The following is a 21,622-nucleotide window of genomic DNA, read 5'->3' as shown; positions in this document are numbered from 1 at the left end:
AGTTCTCTCTAACAACCTGCCTGCCTCAGGTTTGCCAAATTGTTGCCTCTTCCCTTTGGTCCAGCATGAGAAATGTCTCACTGCAGCCTGATGGCAAGCACACAATGCACGGATGAGTCCCTTAGCCCTCTGCAGAGTACTAAAGCTCCCATCCTTAACCAGTGGCAGCCATGGGCACATCTCTATCAAGGTGGGACTGTTCTGCCTTGACAAGGGGATTGGAACTGGTCTTACAGCACTCCTGGCTTAGGAAGAGGCAGCAGCCAGCAACAATGACGCAGCAGGCTTTCTACTGCCTCTCAGCTAGTTCCGCTGGCAGATGGACAGCATCAGGTAAAGCAACGCCGCTGCCTCCAATGAAGATGACACTGGAATCGAGATCTTTATCAGCAACATACAAATAGAAAGTGAACCTCTTGTCTTATCCCCAGTAGTTATGGCTTTAGAAAGCTGGTCATCAGGCCACTGTGGTGTTTGTCCTTATGTCCTTAAAGCTTGGATCATGTCTGCCCACATGTGTTGCTGGTTGGTGCATTTTCTGTGGTGTGACTGTGGTCCTCCCACTGAGCTGGGGCTGAGAGACATGAAGTTCTCCACTGCTCTTACTTACAAACACAGCAGGAACTTTAGCAAGAAGTTCCAGGTGTTGTTCCATGTGTCTGTCTTGCTGGCAGCTTTTCCTTTTTACCTTATGAGCAGAAGACAGCTTCTTCTTCCTGTCACCCCTGGGATAGTCTGTGGACAAGGGATGCTGTTGAGAGTTGCTCGAGTTATTTCTAGGAGGCCTATGAAGGGCCAGGCTCCCAAGGTGAGTCTGAACCACAGGAATCTCATCCACGAACTGGGCAGACTCCAAGTGATAGTCAGCTGGGGGTCCTGCTGCCTGGATGAGGCTACTGCTGCTGGGGGGCACAGCAGCTTGCAGAGGAAAAGACGACACTAGGAGGTGAAGGCCATGGGGAGATGTGGTGGCAGCAGGTATGGTTGAGAACTCTGCAGACGGTAAGAAAGAGAGAAAAAAGCTTAAGGAGAGAGAAAGAGAGAAAGATCCCTCAGCCCCACAAAGACATCAACAAGGCCAAGAACTCTGACACAACTGATCCACTAACATCAAAGACAATCATACATACACTGATGAAAAATTAGATATGAAAATGTACAAAATTTACACTCACTCAGTAGTGTACCCAAGTCTGATCATTTTAGAGTATCTCCAAGCACTCAGAAGCACTCATTTTCCCTTCTTAGGCAAGTTAACCTCCTGCCAGTGTTGGGTTTTCATGACACACTTCATTTCTCTGTGCCAGCAACAAGAAATCCAGTCCAGAAGCACAGAAGATGACTGGTGCATCTCACCTGACCGGGGATCTGAGAAAGAGGGCCAAGGACTAGCATGTGTTTTAGATATGCTGACCACTGCTGAGGAAGAAGCTTCACGTGTCCACTTTCCTCTTTCTTTCTGTTGCTGTGAAAGCAAGTAGCCCAAGAGAATGAAAGTCACTTTGTCAGCCCAAAGTAATGAGACAGGTTTTATAATTGCTGCCTCGTTTTAATTCCTATTTTTAATAATGAGCATTAGTTATGACCAAATACCAAGAGTATTTTATAGTTTAAGATGGAGTTACTATAAAGCAATGATGGAGAACAGGTATTTAATGAACACACACAAATATTATCTGTATACAGTGATTCTCTGTGTGCAGGTACTTTTAAGCTGTTGTCTCATATAGCTGGAGGACACACAAGACATTTTTGGACAAATGCATCTGTAGAGATAAAGTAGAAGAGGGGACCAACAGTCACCTAAGACAGGACATCCTGAGAGAGACAGCTCTTATCCAGAATACAACTATAGTTGAAAACAGAATTCTTTTTATCATCTAGATGACAAGACTTTGATTAATAAGCTTGGAGGAAAGGGAGAGAGCATCACCACCTGCCACCTGAGCAAGGGGAGAGAGCATCTGCATGTAGATACATGAATATCAAGGGCACAGAATACTTGACTTTGGACAGCTGATTCATACAATTCATATCTACACACACCCCATCCTTCCCTGGTCAGGTGCTTTAACACCCATATTTGAACATATAAACCAATGGATTTTGCTCTGCAGAAATGTGCACAGCTTGTTACGTCAAAGTCACTGCACTGGAGCAGCAGGACATTGTATTACTTTTACAGCTGATCTGTGAGATTATGACAGTACTGCAGAATACATCTGATCACATGTGTGAGCTGAGACTGGAGAGCACCACTTGGATGCAGTGATGCAGGGCACAGGTACATGCCGAGGACAGGAACAGCATGTGTACAAATGAGGTAGCCCCACTTTGCACCAGAGGGAGGGTGCAACCATGCACGCTGGTGAAGTGTCGGCAGCAGAGCTTATGGCACACAGCAAGTCTCCTGCTTACCTGAGAAGGGACTGCAAAGTGGAGGTCAGGCAAGGAGCTCTGCTCAGGGTCAGCTTCATGTCCGTAGGCATAGAGCTTTGAAAAGCTAAAACACACAGCAGATATACAAGAGGATTCCTTTAGACATGACTGATGCCCACTTTGCTTGCACTTACACATCAGCCTGACCAAAGCACCCCCTGTCTTGCACAGCATTCCCAGCAAAACTGCAGGGTAACTTTCCTTGCACAACTGTGCAAAATAAGAAGGGTTTCCTCTCCTTTCCCCAGAAACATGAGTTAATAGGCAAGGATTAATTAAGAGGCAAGGATGCTGTTTTCTCAGGAGTGCTTGCTTATGTTATAGGCTTTGCTATTGTGATTCATCTTTTGACAACCTGAAATCGCATAACTATAATGAGGTCAATATAGGAATTATAAGACAAATCAGACAGCTTTAAAGAAATTTCAATATAAAACAGCTTAAAAAAAGTGTTATAGGAAGGATATTATCCCAAGGGAGGGCAGGCAAGTACTCCTGCAGGTATGTACCCTCCTGAGCCTCAAATATTTCATTATGCCTTCATTAAAACACTGGTGTCGTCTAGCCTCCTAAGTACTTCGGGTCCATCAATAACTTTGATAACAAATTCCCATTCACCATCCATATTGCTGGAAAATTCTTATCTATAACTTTACTTACCCTATTCCTGAAGTTACTGTTGAGAATTTCCCTACTTGAATACCAGGGTCTGTATAACCAGGGTTACCTGAAAAAATGTCTGTTTCCTAAAAGAAAGACAAAAAAACAGAAGTAACATTTTCAGAACAATATGGACACCAAGTGGAGAAGAGGGATTTTCACTACAGAGACGTCTTCCTCTTTCCTCAGCTGCATGCCAGACATGTTCTGTTCTTACAGCTAGCACAGCAGGAATCTGCTGCTAAAGAAGATGGAGAACCAACAGTGAGACAATTAGAGGTCCCTGATTCATTCATTTAGTCCAGCCAGTATTTCATGTGGCTCAAAACTAAATCACACTTATGGAGACCAGCTTAATCATTTCCTGGGACCAGATTCAAAAAATCACTTAAGAGGCTTTAAGTTACACAGTTCAGTCATAGAAGCTAAGCAGTGAATGCAAAAAACTTCAATTCAAAATGGAGGTGAGGAAAATGAAAGCATGCAACACACAGGAAAAAAAAAACACAAAAGTATTTTCTGGGTTTTGTGTGAATCTTGTATGGCTAATAACTGCTGGATTTTAAAAAGTGTGATACACTGCTCATTTGCCTGAATTCAAAGTAACAACATTGTGAACTTTAAAATTGTATACTTTCATAAATGTATCAGAAGATTCAGTGAAGGAGAGGAACTTCACAAGGGCCTGCAGGGACAGGCCAAGGGGAATGGCTTTAACCTGACAGAGGGGACACTGAGGTGAGCTCTTAGGCAGAAGCTCTTCCCTGTGAGGGTGCTGAGGCCCTGGCACAGGGTGCCCAGAGAAGCTGTGGCTGCCCCATCCCTGGCAGTGTTCAAGGCAAGGTTGGACAGGGCTTGGAGCAACCTGCTCTAGTGGAAGGGGTCCCTGCCTGTGGCAGGGGGTTGGAAGTGGGTGAGCTTTGAGGTCCCTTCCCTCCCAAGCCAGTCATAGCAGCATAGCTTATGCTATGAATAAGCCTCATAAACGCAAGTAGTTTCCATTACAGAATAGGGCTCTCAGCTCTGCCTCAAAAGGACACAGTTAAAATGATCAGAGCACTAAGTGATGCAGGGTATGAAGCCCTGGTGTCAAAAAGGATGAACCACGCTCAGAAGAACCTCAACACTGCTTTTCAGATGCTCTTAAACTCGAATAATTAGCAATTAAACTTGAATAATTAGACATTGCTAATCTTCCTTAATCCTCTTGAACACTGTAGTGTGCAGTGACTATAAATACACACATACATTTAAAGACAAATTTTAGGTGGTAAAGACAGAGGAATTTGAAATGTGATAGGCATTAGCTTCCAAAAAAGTTTAAACAAGCTTAGGAGGACCTATTTGTCTGGACAGCCTGATCAGCAAACTTGAGAAAATGAAGTCAAAGCTGGATGTCCCACAGATGGGCTCCTGAGAGACCCGCGGCCTCTGCACTTCAAAAGATCCATAAACAATCGACAGGAGATGGAGTCTGGTGATGACACTCCCTTCTGTAAGGCAATAAAAGCGAAAACCAACCACAAAGAGCTGCAGAAGATTCTTGCAGTATTGAATTACGGGGTTATACAATGGTACACAAGGAACAACACTACTAGGTATAAAGAGATAAAGTGCAAATTTTATATAGAAAGCAATGATCTCTGAACTAGAAAAGAATTCATGGAGCTGCACATTTGGTGTCAGACAAGAAGTCAAGTGGGAAAAATCAGGCAGCCGTTTCAGAAGAAACAGAAGAAAGATTGTTTTTGACACAGCATGGAAATAAGCTCTCACCCTCACTGGCATAGAATGCTGCGGGTGCTGAGTGTTACATGGATTCGAGAAGAAACAAGAAAAGCTTGTGTGACAAACCAGAAGATACAAAGCTGTTCAGAGCTCTGTGTTCCAGAAGCCCCTAACAATATTATCGTCAAGCACTGGGAGAAGGTGCTGGGGACTACAGCCCCCACACTCCTTCTTAGCATCCACAACCAGCCAGTGCCAAGCAGCACATGGGTTTGGTGAGCTCTGGCCAGACTGCTCTACATGCCAGAAGAGAGATTTCCAAAATGACTAGTTGCTTTTTAACATCTTGGCATCGATGTCTGGAGTCTCAGTACTCTTGTAATTGTTAGATAAGAGAGTTGCCAAAATGGAAAGACTTCAGAGTTGTTGCATTTTGCATCATGCTCTGACTTTATTTGGTCTTGTAAAGAAAGCAAAAGATGTGGAGAAGAATTTGCAGCTGTGGTAACATAAAAATTTAAGGGATTTGGTTTAGCAGTGCCAAACAATAGAACTTTCTGATTTGAGAATTATGCTACTTGGGTCTATTAAAGGTAGGGTTTATGCAACTTCCAGGTTAATAACTGGACAAGGACCTGTAGGGACAGGACAAGGGGGAATGGCTTTAACCTGACAAAGGGGACACTGAGATGAAATCTTGGGAAGAAGTTCTTCCCTGTGAGGGTGCTGAGGCCCTGGCACAGGGTGCCCAGAGAAGCTGTGGCTGCACCATCCCTGGCTGTGTTCAAGGCCAGGTTGGGCAAAGCTTGAAGCAACCTGGTCTAGAGGAAGGTGTCCCTGCCTGTGGCAACAGGTTGGAACTGGGTGAGCTTTAAGGTCCCTTCCCTCCCAGACCAGTCTGGGATTTTATGATTCTATCACTCGATGTCCACAGCATACAAACAGGCCTGCAGGACTGGCATTTCAAAGGAGATTAATAAATTATACATCTTAAGAATAACATGAACAACTTTTTTTCCAAGCAGGGAATAAAAGAGCTTTTTAAATCCATTTTGTTCATTTCAGCCTTCCATAAATTATGTATAACCAAAGCAGCCACATGAAAGACACTAAACCATTAGAGCTGACTAGGAGAAGCAAATGGAAGGAAACTTGATCAGTAGAAAATACAATGTTCCTTTAGGGAGACAAAACCTACAGCTGCAGCACAGAGTTCCAGCCTCCCTCTGCTCCCGCAGCCCTTAACAGGACAGCCAGCATCCTTCAGCTGCAACAGGAAGATGAAACCACACTTGCAGTTGGGTTGTTAGGATTCGGCTCTTAGCCTTGCTGAAAGCAGACTGCTCAGCTGACAGATACCCAAGTTCATGGACACCTTGCAAATGCTGGTCACACTCAGACCTCCTCTAGAGGCCAAATCACAGCTGTGTCTACCCCAAGTTTCATGCTTACAGCTTCAGGATGAATTCAGTCCCCTTGCCTGATGCAGTTCCTCTTACCAAGCACTTTACAGGTAGCAAGTGTTATCTGGCTGGAGGGGAAGCAGAACTGATCAGGAAAAAATGGTTCTTGACCCAGATAAAGAAAAACAGAGAAAGTCTGTTGTAAGTGTTGAGGCTGAGGGTGAAGACAGGGTTCATCTTAACCACACACTGAAAGACAGAAACCATATTGACAATGTGGGGGAAGCTGAGTAAAATCAATGTGTATTATTTAAAATGAAACCTCACGAACCTGAAGCAGTGCCCACAGCAAGTTCAAAGCTTTAGGAATGTGAAAAGAAATCCCATTCGAGTTTTAGGAATGTGAAAAGAAATCACTGTGAAAGCCAGCTGCTGGCATGAATGCAGCTATGCATTAAAGCATTGTTTTGGTTTAGTTTCTATTTCTTTAGACTGCTATGCAACTGCCTACAGAAAAACATGTTACTGTGCTTGCTGCTTTGGGTACAGTAGTAGAGGCAAAGGCTGTGTATGTCTGACTCTTTTGCGTTTTTTGTGACACCTGAATCACTTAAGTGTGCAAATCTAGGGCTTTTACCTTGTGAATGTTCTGAGAAGGATTCTACAAGCAAATAAGAATCCTTTAACTTGCACAAGAATACTTTAATCTGAACACAGCTGAAGACTTAAAGAGAAACGTAAAACTGAAGCCAAAAGCAATACCCAAGCTTGAATAAAGCTCAAACCCAAGGATTAAAGGGGACATGCATATTTCTTCTTACTCCCTAAAATGAATGAACAGCCAAGACAAAAGTGGGAAGAGGATAATTTCTATTTTATGCTTGCAACATCTCGGATGAATTACAAAGCTTGTCTGTGTTCAAGCAGTAGTCAACACAGCTTACAAAAGGCAAGTCACTTGGTGTACTCCTACTCCAATCTATTTGGTTGTGTTTATCTCGGGTTGCTATGTAAGAAACAGGGAAAATCTGGTGGATTAACATTTTTCTTCACAATGTTACTGGGCATCATCCAGTCTTTCTTGTTCCCCTACGTACTAACTGCAGTCCTGAAATACAGAACAACTTTTTACCCTGCTTCTACCAGGCTTGCTGCTTCAAGTTAACCATATTCAAACATACCTGGATAAGCATCAGCACAGACAGGACAACACCACTGAATGACTACATCCCAGAGGTGCACACAGAGTCTGCTGCTTTTCAAATATAATTTCTGTATCAATCAAAATACAGTAACTTGGAAATCATTAGAGTTAATGCTTTACTACTGTTTTAATTTTCATAGTAAGCAAAAATCTGTGAGATAAAATGCCAAATATTTTTGTTGTTATGGAAACATAACATTTTGTTGTTATGTTTAAACTGAAAGTTCACTTTCTCCAAGACAGTAAAAAGGATATATATGAAAATCTGGGTTCTCCATGTTACATGAAAGGGAATTAGATCACTTTCCACTTTGCTTTGATAGGGAAAACCTATGAATGAATTCAGAGAGATCCCAGTATCTCTACACGGAATACTTGGGTGAAGCTTGGATTTAATAAATTTCTTATTAAATATAAAACTGGTTGTATAAAACTGGTAGCTTACTTGCATAAAACTAAAAGTTTTGGAGAATTGCAGAATAATTTAGACTAGGAGGAATTTCTGGAAGTTTCTAGTCCAGCCCTATGTTAAAGACAATATAGAATCTGTCCTGTCACATTTTGAGTAACTCCAGAGATAAAGCTGCCTTGCAGCAAAACAAATTACACTTAACCTCACAGTTCCTAGTGGTATATGCCTCTGCACAGTGCAAGAATATTAAAGAGCTTTTAGAGTTCTTAACAGGGCTACAGATCAACAGCAGGGTAGTCACAAGGACCCTTATCACTATGCAGGCTCAAATCAAAGAAGAGCAGCTACCTGGCTCATTTCTGACTGTGACTGATCTCCTTTTCCTTTTCAATGTGGTTAAGCCATTGGTATTATTATCTGCTTGATGATTAGCTTCTCTTTCTCCAGGCTTGGAGCCTGTCTCACTTTTCAGTGATGACCTGTGATTCTGCCCACAAAGGCCAGCAGGGCCAGGACTCTTCCCACTCTTCAGTCAACCTCGTTTGTGCTGACACAGGCATTTCTGTGACTTCTTGGTGAACAGAGTGGGAGGGAGCTGGGCCAGCTAAACACAAGCTCAACTATCTTTTATATAAAGTTTATTCTTACCCAGATGAGTTCCCCCACCCTGTTCATTGCATGACTGCATCGAACAGCTGTGCTGGCAGAAGAGAACAGATAGTACAGGGCCCAAAACAAGTCATGGAGGAAGAAAGTGGGTGGGATTGATTCCTTTGAAAGCAGTACTTGCTTATGCCTAAAGCATTCACCGAGTTACAGGCCTTACACTTTCTCATATATTACCCAGCTCCACCAAAGGACCTCTGAAGTCTCATCTCTAGCAATTGCCACTAAAGTTTGGAGCTCACAAATGTGAAGCAAACTTTACACTGTGGACAAGCGAGGCTGGTTTTAAGAAATGACTGAAACTACAACAAGTACCTGACTGGATCTTATCTGGTAGGAACCAGACTCCTGTTGATTTTCTACCTCTTCCACATCTTGCCGGAAACGGTGCTGCACGATGTACTCATACGTAGTCAGTTTGTTCCGCACTGGGAGGAAAGAAAGAGCTGTCAGCACAGGAAAGGCCACTCCCTGATGACACTTACACCAACAGTCTGAAAAAATATACAATCAAATAGTAACTATAAACAAGAAATGACTGATACTATAACCCAGAAGTACCTTTGCACTACACATCTTTTACTGTCATCATCAAAACACTTTCTCACAGTCCTACTATTCTTCTGAAGTCTCATATACATGGCAGAGCTTCCTATACTGTAGCAATTTGTTCAGCTCGTTTCAGAGGAAATCTGTTACCCATAACCCAGTAAGGGTAAGATCTGTATTGTACAGAAAGCTCAGTGAGCAGTTAGAAGGTACGTGATGCTAAATGAAGAAATTCAGCAGGTTAGCATGTCCTGTAGAGGAGATTGAGACTCTTGATGTCCAAACCAGTGAGCATCAAATGCACAGGTTGCCACATGCCAAAAAGATGTATCAAGAGTTTATATGTGCCGGAGTTTATGAGTTCTTAAGATCCACCCTCCCAACCTGCTTCCATGAATGACCAAAAGCATATGACATTTCTGAGCAGCTTGATTTCCTCACAAGACTCAAAATGTTACAAGGATCCAAAACTCAGACATTCCTCGTGCAATGGCCCTGTTATGGTACGTATTTTTAGAGCACAAAACACAGAAATGGATGCTGAAGATTTTTAGTGCACAGCCTAGAAGCCATTCTTCCTTTTTACAGAAGCATAGCAGTTAGAGCAGATGCCTACGATGTGGAACAGCCAGGCCAAAATCCTTCCTCTGCACAAAGACAGTTGTATCAGTAATATCTGACCTGTCAAAACCATGCCCTGAACAGGACTAGTTCATAGGGAAATGAGAAAACGCTGCAAGGGATGGCGCAGCCACAGCTTCTCTGGACAACCTGTGCCAGCGCCTCACCACCCTCACAGGGAAGAACTTCTGCATCAGAACTCATCTCAATCTCCCCTCTGTCAGGTTAAAGCCATTCCCCCCTCTCCAGGTTTTTTGCAGCCCCTTTAGGCACTGGAGCTGCTCTAAGGTCTCCCCTTCAGGAGCCTTCTCCTCTCCAGGCTGCCCCAGCCCAGCTCTCTCAGCCTGGCTCCAGAGCAGAGCTGCTCCAGCCCTCGCAGCATCTCCGTGGCCTCCTCTGAACTCCCTCCAACAGCTCCATATCCCTCTTGTGGTGTTGCCCCAGAGCAGGACACAGGACTGCAGAGGGGGGTCCCCCCAGAGCACAGTAAAGGGGCAGAATCACCTCCTCATCTGAGGATGCAGCCCAGCACACAGGGGGCTCTGGACTGCAAGTGCACACTGCCAAGACATGGTAAGTTTAAGAATACTGCTTCATAAGCAAGGGGCTGTAAACCACTTTTAATTCAGGGTTCACTGGTTTCTGAATATTTAACAGTGTAACTTTTATAATATTTTAATCAAGCTAATTAGTTAAAAATACCATATTTGTCTGGCCAGATAACACTGCAGCATATCCTTTGCAATAATCATAGAATCTTAAAAGAGTTTGGGTTGGGAAGGATCTTCAAAACTCATGTAGTGCAATCCCCTGCAATAAGCAGGGACATTTTCCACTGGACCAGGCTGCCCAAAACTACATCCAGCCTGGTCTTCACTGCCTCCAGGGACAGAGGATCCACGACCTCTCTAGGCAACCTGGACCAGTATCTCACCACTCTCGCCGTTCAAAATTTCTTCCTCACGTCCAGCCTGAATCTCCTCTCTTTTAGCTTAAAACATGGCCTGTGAAGAACCCCATATCCTTTTCTTTCCTGTATTTCCTGTTATTTTTTAATTTGTATTCTGCTTACTATTGGTCTCTCAGTACTGAAGATAAAAAAATATCTTCCCCCCAAGCTTCTGAAGTGCCTTACTTCACTGATGCCTCTAGAACTGAGTCACAATTAAGACTGGTGATTTTGAATACATGGACCTACTATTTTGAGAATAACTTCCTTCCTTTTGAGTGACAGCAGTGGGTAAGTAAAATCAGGATGGAAACTTGGAAAACTTCACTGTGCCTGTAACAGAACCAGGTTCTAAAATATTCACAGTCATACCTAACTTAAGCCAGTTTTTTATATGAAGATAAAAGGCAATACCACTCACAGGGGTGCTGGGTTTTTTCTGTAATTTTTTTTTCAAGGTTCATGAAGAAATACTCATGAACAGTAATTACATTTTAATTGGTAAACTGTATTTAAAGTCTTTAAAGAGGTTACACAGTTCATTCCAACGCTGTCTATCTTAAAGCATTCAGATGAGACCACTGAAACTACAGGAACGAACCAGACATACTCTGTCTGTCTCCCTGAATTCCTATTGTAAATGCAATGCATACTCATATGTTACACACAATATAGACTTCAGTAGGGTAACATCTCCCCTTTTAAGTAAGGACTTGCACACTGTACATCTGCACAGCTGGAACCTATTTCAATAGGGCAGCAGGTTTTAGTGTCATAAAATGTCAACAAACCTAAACAACAATTAAATTCTGTTTCCATGCAAGTCAGAGATTTAAAATTGAGCCAGAAATGAAAGTTAATTTGATTCAAAATTTATTCTGGGGAAAAAAAAAAAAAAAAAAGGTCAAGACAAGAGCAACAAAAATATTCCCCAAACCCTGAGTAGAACCAATGTAACACAAGCGTATTTCTGACATTGGAATGTCTTTACTCCAAGGAGGGAGCACCCTCTTGTGGAAATTGGACACAAAGACAGGATAAATACTGCTTGGTATGAAACCGAATAATCCTTTCTTTTCCATTCAAAAACTTCCTGGAGTGGCCCCAGATTCATTATGCTTTTAGTTTTTCTACAGTGCTAGATCAATGTTTGAAATCTCCAGGCATTGCTATTAACCCAGCAAAGTCAACTTCCAATTCCACAAAGAAAGCAAAATTGCAGCATGACCAAATTTAAGTTAAGCTGAAATTGGCTCTAAAAGAAAAACAATGGCCAATGCAGTCACTGAGGGTATTGTTAACGCCAGCTGACAAACACTCACCCATCAAACACCATGCTTCTGGAGCTGCACTGGTTTGTGCTGACCTAGTTTGTGTTGGCATCATCATTGCTGTTAACTGACAACCCAAAATCCAGCCAACGATGCTCTGTAATGGCTGTCCTCATTTCTCTTCCACCATATCCCTTCTTCCCTAGTTTTGGCACCACTGACTACTGCAAGCCTAAGATCTTTTCTCATTTTGACTTAAATCAGGCAGCCAAATAGCTTCGGCTTCATTTTAGACAATGCCTGGAAAAAAGGGGTTTGATGCTCATGTGCAGATAAACATAAATACCCCTTCTTGACAGAGCAACAACTAGGAGATCTAATGAGGAGCCTTTCTGAAAAACTCTTCCTCTGAATTCCACAACTCTCTTGTGTCAATATGGTACAACTTCCATAAAGGGGACTTAACATGAACATCAGACTTTCTATTATGAATTTAGATCAACTGTCCACATTTCTCTAGGTTAATGGAGAAACCCGCTCTCTCACACAACAGAAGTGCTGGGGAGCACAGTGAAGAAACTCACAAAAGCCCATATGCGGAGCCAATCTGAATCTGCCATCACCAGCACTGAGCTGGAATTAACCAATTCACCCAACCTGGCCTCTCTATTATTTTCCCCTATGCTTTCAGTTCCAGGTGAGGTGCTCAGACACTTGAATTCAGAAGCCCAACACAAGCCCCATATTACACAAATACTGCTAAGCCAACCTGGTACTGGGAGAAAATCAGAAGGATCATGTTAAACCCACATTTTCTACCTTGTCAGTGGCAATCTTGCACAAAATGTGTATATCTGTGAGATGGGTGAACACACAGTGAATGCAGAATGAAAAGCAGCTAAGTGAAGATTAAATTGGGATGCAGATGACAGAAACATAATACCTACAGAGATAGATATGAAAGATCAGGAGGTGACCTAGCAGGACCACAATCATTAGGCTTAGAAGAATAAAAATCCCAGTTGTGATCAAAATGGCAGGAGCCTGAGTCTCGACTGGAGCTGCAGGAAGAAACACAAACCAGCGATCCGTTTGGTTCTTCAGAGCTGTAAAACAAAATAGATTGCCCAGGTATTACACACACCTAACTGAACTTTACAGCTAGAACTATTGTTAACTCAAAAGTAGCTGCAGATCCATTAGGCACTGGAGGCCTCAGAGATCTTGTATCTGCAAGGCCTTTAGGAAGAGCAATTAGCTCTGTAAGCAAAGATCTTCACAAAGGTACTCTGCTCTCGTGAGACCCCACTTGGAGCACTGCGTACAGTTCTCATGTCCTCAACATAAGGACATGGAGCTGTTGGAGCAAGTCCAGAGGAGGGCCATGAGGATGATCAGGAGCACCTCCCATATGAAGACAGGCTGAGAACACTGGGGCTGTTCAGCCTGGAGTTCCTGGCTGTTCTGCATGGAGACCTCATAGCAGCCTTCCAGTATCTGAAGGGGGCCTACAAGGATGCCAGAGAGGGACTCTTCATCAGGGATAATGGGTTCAAACTGAAACAGGGGAGATTTAGGTTAGATATAAGGAAGAAATTCTTTACTGTGAGAGTAGTATCACAGTATCACAGTATGTTAGAGATTGGAAGGGACCTCAAAAGATCATCTAGTCCAATCCCCCTGCCGGAGCAGGAACACCTAGATAAGGTTACACAGGAATGTGTCCAGGTGGGTTTTGAATGTCTCCAGAGAAGGAGACTCCACAACCTCCCTGGGCAGCCTGTTCCAGTGTTCTGTCACTCTCACTGAGAAGAAGTTTCTTCTCAAGTTTAAGTGGAACTTCTTGTGTTCCAGTTTGTGCCCATTGCCCCTTGTCCTATCATTGTTTGCCACTGAGAAGGGTGCCCAAGTGAGGCACTGGAACAGGGTGCCCAAGAAAGCTGTGGCTGCCCCATCCCTGGCAATGGTCAAGGCCAGGCTGGATGGGGCTTGGAGCAACCTGGTCTAAGGAAAGGTGTCCCTGCCTGTGGCAAGGGTTGGAACTAGATAATATTAAGGTCCTTTCCAACCTAAACTATTCCATGATTCTAAATACAAAATTGAAGAAATAAGGAATGGAGTTCCTCTTCAGGAGGAGAGCCCACAGAATCTAATGCCATACTGAGGGGTGATGGCTGATTCAGTTTGAAGAACTGCTAGTACCATAAAAGTGATGGTCGGAGCGAAGCACCATGGGGTCAATGAAGAATTCTGCAAAGACGTAGCAAGCGATGAGCAGCAGAAGTCCAAGGCCCAGAATGGCAGACAGCACACTATTCAAAAAGAGCCTGCCAAGAAAGTGAGAACTCTGAGTGGCCTCAATAACATCACACATACAATTTCAAACTCCTAGCATCTAATAAAGAGGGAGATATAGACAGCTATCCCAAACTGCTCCGACATTTTCTTGCATTTATGATAGATCCTGGTTAGCAGTCTTACTTCTGGTTCATTACCCTGAGAAACTAAACTGTGACCCTTTAGAGCAACCGTGGTTACAAACAAGTCATGTGTATTTACAACAGACAAAGACCTCCCTGCGCAAAATCTGAAAGCAGCGTAATGTGGCACGCAGCCATAATAACTCTGCTTTCCATGTGGTTCTAGAGCAGGAAAGTAAACTGGGAAACAATAACCAGTGATAGCCTCCTTATTCTTTATTTTAAATGTGCCACAGATTAGAGCTGCCTATACGCTGCTGTAACTCCTGCCAACTGTCGTGTCTTTTAGGAAAAGAATGGGAACTGGATGCACGTTGTTTCAGAGATGGCAACATGGTTCTATGCCCAATCCGGCTCTCAGAAGCATGAAGGAAACTCAGCTGACACCCCATAAGCTTTTCCTGTTACCAAATAAGATTACATCCTCTGTTTTCGCTCATAGATACTCAGTTACAACAATTCTAAGTGTAGGAGTTTTATGCCTGGTGATTTGAATGTCATAATCACATTTGCATTTTCCATTTAGTTTTCTCATGACTGCTTTTATTCATTTCTGAAAGAAAAGTGGTTCTGTGTGGCTGAGTCCAGACAGGACTGACATGCAAAAGAATCTTGGGAAGAGGAAGGGTGACATTATTGATGCAGCATCGTGCTCCTGTCCCAGTGCCAGGGTCTTACCAGTAATTCCTCTCTCCCACACAGTTGTTGAGCCATTTGCAGTGGTGATCAAAGCCACACACACACTTGTTGCAAGTTCCACAGTGCTTTGCCTTGGCACTCCTGCCAAAGAAGGGGTAACATTAGCGTGGTACCACCAACTCATGACCGTGACTTACCAGTGACATAAATACAAGGGGTGCAGCAGTAATGATCCTGGTAATAGTGAGAAAACCTATGACATCAGGAATACTTTAACACCCAAACATATCATCCATCGCTGGACCACAATCCCAAACACTGCAAGTTTTGCCTTTCAATGCACAGGGTGATTTCTAAGCTGGAGATCAGTGATTTCCTATTTGAAACTCTTTTCCTGTTCTACAAAGCTTGATCTTAATGTGTGCCTCCTCAGCATTTCCTCCTCATATAAGATACAAGCACACACACTCACAAGTTACATGTCACTAGGTCAAACACCAACACCCAGATAACACAGACCAGTATAGCCCTCACAACACAACACGTGAACAATTAGATACAACACAGAACTAGGCACACATTTGACACCAGGCACCCTCCCAACAAACCAAAACCTGCCACAGGATTAAGTTTAACATGCACTATCGAGCTGCAGGGGCTCAATTTCAATCTTACAGTCTAACATTAAAGACTAACAGTGAGGTGTAATGGCGAGAAAGACAGAGCAGCAGAAGGAAAAAGGAAAAGAGAAGATACTTACACATTTACATCACAGACATGGCAATGATGGTTTTCAATTACATGTGCATGCTGATTACGATTGAAGGTGGCCAGAGGCCCCAGATAGTTTTTTGCTCGTACATTTGCATCCGCAGGATCAATGGAGACTGCAGTAAGATGAACAACTAAATGGTAGATAAAACATGCTCCTGGACACTGAAGGTAACAGTTAAGGATTATATGAGTGAGTTAATGCACCTATTTTTATCCTTGATAGACAAAGCCCACACAGGTGAGAAATATATGGCTTGAAATTAGAAATTACTACATAACTGGTTGCAGTACATTAATCTCAGCTTTACTTACAGAGATGTTTGCACTGTAATAAATATTCACTGGAAAAAGATAACTAAATCTGTAGGAACAACCCTCCTTATTACATACTACTTTGCCTCACAGAAACATCCTTCCTTTTTAAAGTTTTACTGTAAACTCCTTTTTAAAGTAAAGGAGTTTTTAAAAAGTACCTTTACTTACCAGAATCTGACCCCACATGCAGACTGTTGACATAGATCCATGTTTCTTTAGCCCATACAGACTCTATGGAAAGGAACAGACAGTTAAGGCCATGCACAGGCCCCTTCACGAGACCAAACTTCCAAGAAAGAAAGAGAAAAGTCTCATGAAGGAACTAGTATGGATCTTTTTTCCTTAGTCAGAATCCTAAGGAAGGGGATCACCCCCTTAAGTAGGCTCCTACACAATTTACAGATAGACTGGACCCAGGATTTGTCACTGTTCCTTGAAATACTACCTGCTTGGATTCTTATTTCCAAATACAGCCAGTCAGAGCAGCACTTTGGATCAGACACCTAAAATAACTGCTGATACTTGGAAACAATAGACAAATATGTAAGAATATACACACAGAGCAGCCACCCTGCATGCCCAGAGTACCATCACCCTGCTCAAGAGTTTGCTTCTCAATATACTGCAATTAAATGAGTGTGTGTACAAAAATTAACCTTCTGGTTACACATATACGTGCACACAGAATCCCACACTGGTTTGGATTGGAAAGCACCTTAAGATCATTTATTTTCCACCCCCTACTATGGGCAGGGATGCCTCAAATTAGAGGTGAGCTGAGCTTTACTAAAGGCCTACAGAAATAGAGCAGTGGATCAAGGTAAAAAAGGTCCTTGAGAGGCCTAGCAGCCCGGAGCTTTGATGACTGATGTAGCAGAGTGGGAAGAGATTTGCTTTAGACACAAAAGAGACATTAGTGCTTTATTAACTGATACTAAAACTTTGGGACACGTTGCTCTGTTGGAGTGACTTTAGATTGAGTTATGAAGATATTTGGTAGACAAATTTACAAGGTTTGAACTGTGATAATACCAGGAATTTGAGTAAGATAAGTAGACATAAGACCATTGAGAGTTAATGATAGTAATGCCAGAATCACACAGGTGTAACTAAAACGACGGTAAGCAAAAGCATCCCAAACATATCAAAGGCTCCATGGACATCCATAAATCAGAGTATAAATGAAGTAAGTACATATCCCATCTCTTCAGAACTTTTCCCACCATTCTGTCTGTAACATATTTTGGTTATCTGGTTCTGCTAAGAAAGCACTAAGTGACACTGAACCACTTAGTTTTATTTTCACCAGGAAGATGTCAAAAGCAAACACTTGCTCAAAATTTAAGCAATAATTAAAATCTCAGGCTACACGCTCCAATCTACCAGTCCCCAGGCAATCTAATCCATGAGGAGCCTTTAATCCACAAGGAGCCATACAAGGAGCCTGAAGGCCTGGCCTTGAGGACATTCCCCCTCTGCATGGAGGCAGCAGCACAGGGTGGCACTGGGAGCACTGGAGTTGCTCACAGCACACCCCCTCTCCAGTCCCTCTCCCAATCCCAGCTGTGGGATCAGCAAGCACGCACATCTCTAAGAGGTGGGTTGAAGAGAGGAGGTGGAAAACACATTGGGCTGAGCTGAGGGAGGCTTTGCTGGGCAGCATATGAGACCCAGCACATAAGATGCCTTCACAGTATCATCTTCTGATACTGCACACATTTAGAGGGCAGTGAGACGTACGCCACTGCTGCTCAAGACAGACAGACCTCTCCTCTGAGGTTCCCACTACACCACCTTGTCTGTCACTCATACATTTTCTACAGAAGACAGCAAGACCAACTGCCAGCCATCACAAGCAACCATGCTATATAATCACAAACATACAAAGCTGTCTTTCCAGACTCATGTTGTCAGCACAGGGAGGTATGACTGCTCACAGTAGCAAGGATGTTTCAGGAGGCGCTTTCTTAGTAGAAATTCCCTGAAACCCTGCATTACACTCATAGAAGAATAATATAAAGCAAAGGAGACACATAGGTAGAAGCAGACACCAGAAGAGCCTTGGAGCCAAAGACAGGAACCTTAACAGAGTGATGAAGAAGAGCGGGATGTCAGTGACTTACCTAAAGTATAAGGGCAGAGAGGATCTTAAAGTAACTGTTTTTATAAACAGAAGATCAAGATTATGGTTATAATTCAGAAAAAGGCTCTGGCTCAACTGCTTTCTCCTATGCTTGCTATGCTACCTAACAACTGATAGCTTATTACAGTCCATGTCCTCTTCTTGACCAAAGGATACGATATAGCCAGCAGGCAGCCAGTGGCGGGGCAGGAGAGGAACCAGGATTCCAAAGCCAACCAGCGCAAAGAAGAGGCACAGCAACCATCCAGTAATCTGGAATATGTGCAGAGGCCAGCTCCAGCCATTCCTCCGAGCACGTTGGACCTGCACCTCAGGAACAGCTTGACCCAAATTCTCTGGAGCTGTCTTATTAGGAGGTTTATTGCAGATATTCATCTACAGAAATCAAAAACAGAAGACAAAAAAATATGTGATTCAAAAACACTGTGACTGAGCCCCAGTCCTGGAGAGATGCTTCATATAAATATGAATATGAATATAAAAGTAAAAAGGGGAAAAAAGAACAAACAAACAATAAACACAAGTGATGCACAATGCAATTGCTCATCACCCACTGACTGATACACAGCCCAACTGGAGCAGTGATTGGTCCCTTCCAGTTTACATAGTGGGCATGACGTGCTACGGTACGGAATGAATACCCCTTTAGCTAGTTTGGGTGAGATGTCCTGTCTCTGCTTCTTCCAGACTTCCCGTGCCCTTCTTTCCTGGCAGAGCATGAGACTGAAAAGTCCTTGATCAGGGTAAGTGCTATTGAGCAGCAACTAAAACATGGGTGTGTTACTGGCATTGCTCTCAGACTAAGGCCCAGACACAGCACTGCACCAGCTACTGGGAAGGAGAAAGACAGCTGTTACCGTTGAATGCAAGAGAGAAAGAAAGTAATTTATACACATCAGCACAGTCTTACCAACAAGCAGGCTAGCAAACAAAGTAATCCCTAACTTCAGCCATTGAAGAAATTAGCAATATCTGCCTGCTTTAAATTGTTACACAGCAACTGGTTCATCAATTATGAGAAATAACTACTAATCATTCTCCATTCCAGGCCCACATTCAGCCTGGAATCCCTGTTTTGCTGCAAGATTTTGCTGGTTTTAACGTGGTTTTAACGTTTAATGCCAAGAACGTGGGTACAATTTGACACGATTTTGTTTACACTCAGGTGAGCATAAACCTTCTGCATAAACCATCCCTAAGGCTGCAACCATCCCACAGCCATGTCTCTGCCAAGAGACTCTCCAGAAGAAAACAAGCTGCATGTAACACTGCCATCCCCTTTCAGAAGCAAAGTTCCTCTTGTCTGCCAATGACTTCTCTTGTGGCTGCTGCATTGATTATCCACAAAACTGATGAAAAGCAAACCTACGTGTGAGGAGACTTCAGAATACAGCATCTCCCGTTCCCAGTGGGCTGCCCTATGCAGTGACACCGTTCTACCCAGCTATGGAAAAGACCGAGCACAGAAACAGCACACAGAGTCACCCTCAGGACAGGTAACACAGTTGGTAACTATGATGGCTTGGCTTCACGAGCAAAGATTTGGGAAGGGCTTTAACCACACTTACTACAAGCACGATGACCAAGGACATGTGGTATATGCAAACCTGGGAAAAAGGCTGCTTAGGCGATCAGGAAGTGTCAAACCACGACTGTCACCTCCTGAGCTAACTCGAGCTACCCATGCGCTGGTCCGCCCGCATGCAACGTTGGCTCTTGCAGCTTCCCATGCACCTTGTCACCTACCGTTTTGACCCTCGCCCCTCCATACAGACAAGTGAGAGTAAGCCCTTCCACCCTGCACAGTGGATTCTTTAGGCCGTACCAGTTAAATCTCAGGTTTTACGGGTGCGGGACAGTTGGTAACTATACAAATTAACTATTTCGCTATAAATCACCCGGGAGTTACCAGGTTCAAGCCTTCCTGTGTTCAGTCTCCGGCAGCAGGAGAGAGCTTGAAAACCGGTCAGGCCGTGCGCCGTGCAGCCGCTCCAGGAGGGTCCCAATAAACGCTCTCGCTGCTCCGCCACCGCCACCGCCGTCTCCTCACCTTCTCCCCGCAGAGCCGTTTGACAGCGGCCCCGTACCCGCCTCATGCCCAAGGCGGGCAGTGAGGCCCCCGGCTAAACCCAGCCCGGCGGCTACCGGAACCTTCGCGCGGCTTAAACCGCTGCGCCTGTCGCTGTGGAAACGAATGGGCTACGGGAGGGCGAAGGGGACAAAAACCTTGTGGCGCGACCGGACTGCTCCAAGGAGTGGGGCCGGGAGAAGCGAGCCCTGGACCACTAGGAACCTGCATGTGGATTCCTCTCTGCGCCCGCAGGCTCGGATACCGGGGGCCTGCGGCGGCAGCGAGACCCACACCCAGGACCTGGCCACCACATCATGCTATACCTGGCCACTGCAGGCTCCAGGCTTCTGTGGAGAGGTGTGTTCTTCGGGTGGTAGTCAGGGGATTTACATGCGAAAGGGTTTTCCCACTTGGTAAATTTGGATTGGAAAAAGCCTGCACCATGCCTCCATCCCAGCCTTTCACCCCTGCGGGGTGGTGGTGAGTCCTTCTGGGAATTAGGAAGGCCTGAGGGACCCCTTGGGAGGAGCTGAGGGTGCCTGTGTTTGCCCCCAGAGCCGGCTGTGAAGTGTTGCTGGTGATGCTGGCTGTGTTTTCATTAAAACACTCGAGATTTTGCAGGTGGAGCTGTTGGAGCGAGTCCAGAGGAGGCCACAGAGATGCTGCGAGGGCTGGAGCAGCTCTGCTCTGGAGCCAGGCTGAGAGACCTGGGCTGGGGCAGCCTGGAGAAGAGAAGGCTCCTGAAGGGGAGACCTGAGAGCAGCTCCAGTGCCTAAAGGGGCTGCAGGAAACCTGGAGAGGGGCTTGGGACAAGGGCCTGTAGGGACAGGACAAGGGGGAATGGCTTGAACCTGACAGAGGGGACACTGAGATGAGCTCTTAGGCAGAAGCTCTTCCCTGTGAGGGTGCTGAGGCCCTGGCACAGGGTGCCCAGAGAAGCTGTGGCTGCCCCATCCCTGGCAGTGCTCAAGGCCAGGTTGGACACAGGGGCTTGGAGCAACCTGCTCCAGTGGAAGGGGTCCCTGCCTGTGGCAGAGGGGTTGGAACTGGATGAGCTTTGAGGTCCTTTCCAATTCAAACCACTCTGGGATTCTGTGACTTTGCAGGTGGCCGGGTCTGGGAGGCTCTGGGAGCAGGCAGCGGAAGGACTGGCAGCTGGCTGTGAGCTGGAGCCACCCATCCAATCCCTGGAAGCTGTCAGGGAAATTCCCTTTCCTCACTATTGTATCAACCAGTCTATAGTTAATATATTAAAATTATACAGTGCAATGTGACAGGGTAGTGGAATTTTCCTGAAG

General features: G+C 44.4%; 1 protein-coding gene across 4 annotated transcripts; it reads right to left on the bottom strand.

Annotated features, from left to right (window-relative positions):
- Positions 1-369: 369 nt before the first annotated feature.
- Positions 370-20,496, bottom strand: ZDHHC1 (zinc finger DHHC-type containing 1). Of its 4 annotated transcripts, none has more exons than XM_061375875.1 (12): positions 20,304-20,486; positions 18,410-18,628; positions 16,279-16,396; positions 15,782-15,926; positions 15,061-15,162; positions 14,105-14,229; positions 12,850-13,008; positions 8,828-8,940; positions 3,100-3,185; positions 2,419-2,503; positions 1,357-1,465; positions 370-993 (listed from the first exon to the last, which is right to left on the bottom strand). In XM_061375875.1, exons 2-12 carry the CDS (start codon positions 18,626-18,628, stop codon positions 458-460), a joined length of 1,797 nt encoding a protein of 598 aa, XP_061231859.1. In that variant the 5' UTR covers positions 20,304-20,486; the 3' UTR covers positions 370-457. The 4 variants fall into 4 exon arrangements, with proteins under 4 accessions (XP_061231859.1, XP_061231860.1, XP_061231862.1 ...); XM_061375876.1 differs by having other exon boundaries at positions 15,782-15,908; positions 20,304-20,485; XM_061375878.1 differs by lacking the exon at positions 12,850-13,008 and having other exon boundaries at positions 20,304-20,496.
- Between the last annotated feature and the right edge of the window lie 1,126 nt (positions 20,497-21,622).

This window comes from Neopsephotus bourkii, unplaced genomic scaffold (genome assembly GCF_033783945.1).
Source record: "Neopsephotus bourkii isolate Nb327-2 ecotype Australia unplaced genomic scaffold, CSIRO-AGI_Nbou_v1 NB_1680, whole genome shotgun sequence".
NCBI classification, from domain to species: Eukaryota; Metazoa; Chordata; class Aves; order Psittaciformes; family Psittacidae; genus Neopsephotus; species Neopsephotus bourkii.
Note: the sequence above shows the minus strand (reverse complement) of the source record. Positions and strands in the feature narration are given on the sequence as shown.

Coding starts and splice junctions, on each gene's coding strand:
- ZDHHC1 (XM_061375875.1), bottom strand. CDS start 18,628: ATGAATATCTGCAATAAACCTCCTAATAAGACAGCTCCAGAGAATTTG. Junction 14,230..15,060: donor GTGGGAGAGAGGAATTACTG/GTAAGACCCTGG, acceptor CTTTCTTGGCAG/GCTCTTTTTGAATAGTGTGC. Junction 2,504..3,099: donor ACAGTAACTTCAGGAATAGG/GTAAGTAAAGTT, acceptor TGTGTGTTTTAG/CTTTTCAAAGCTCTATGCCT.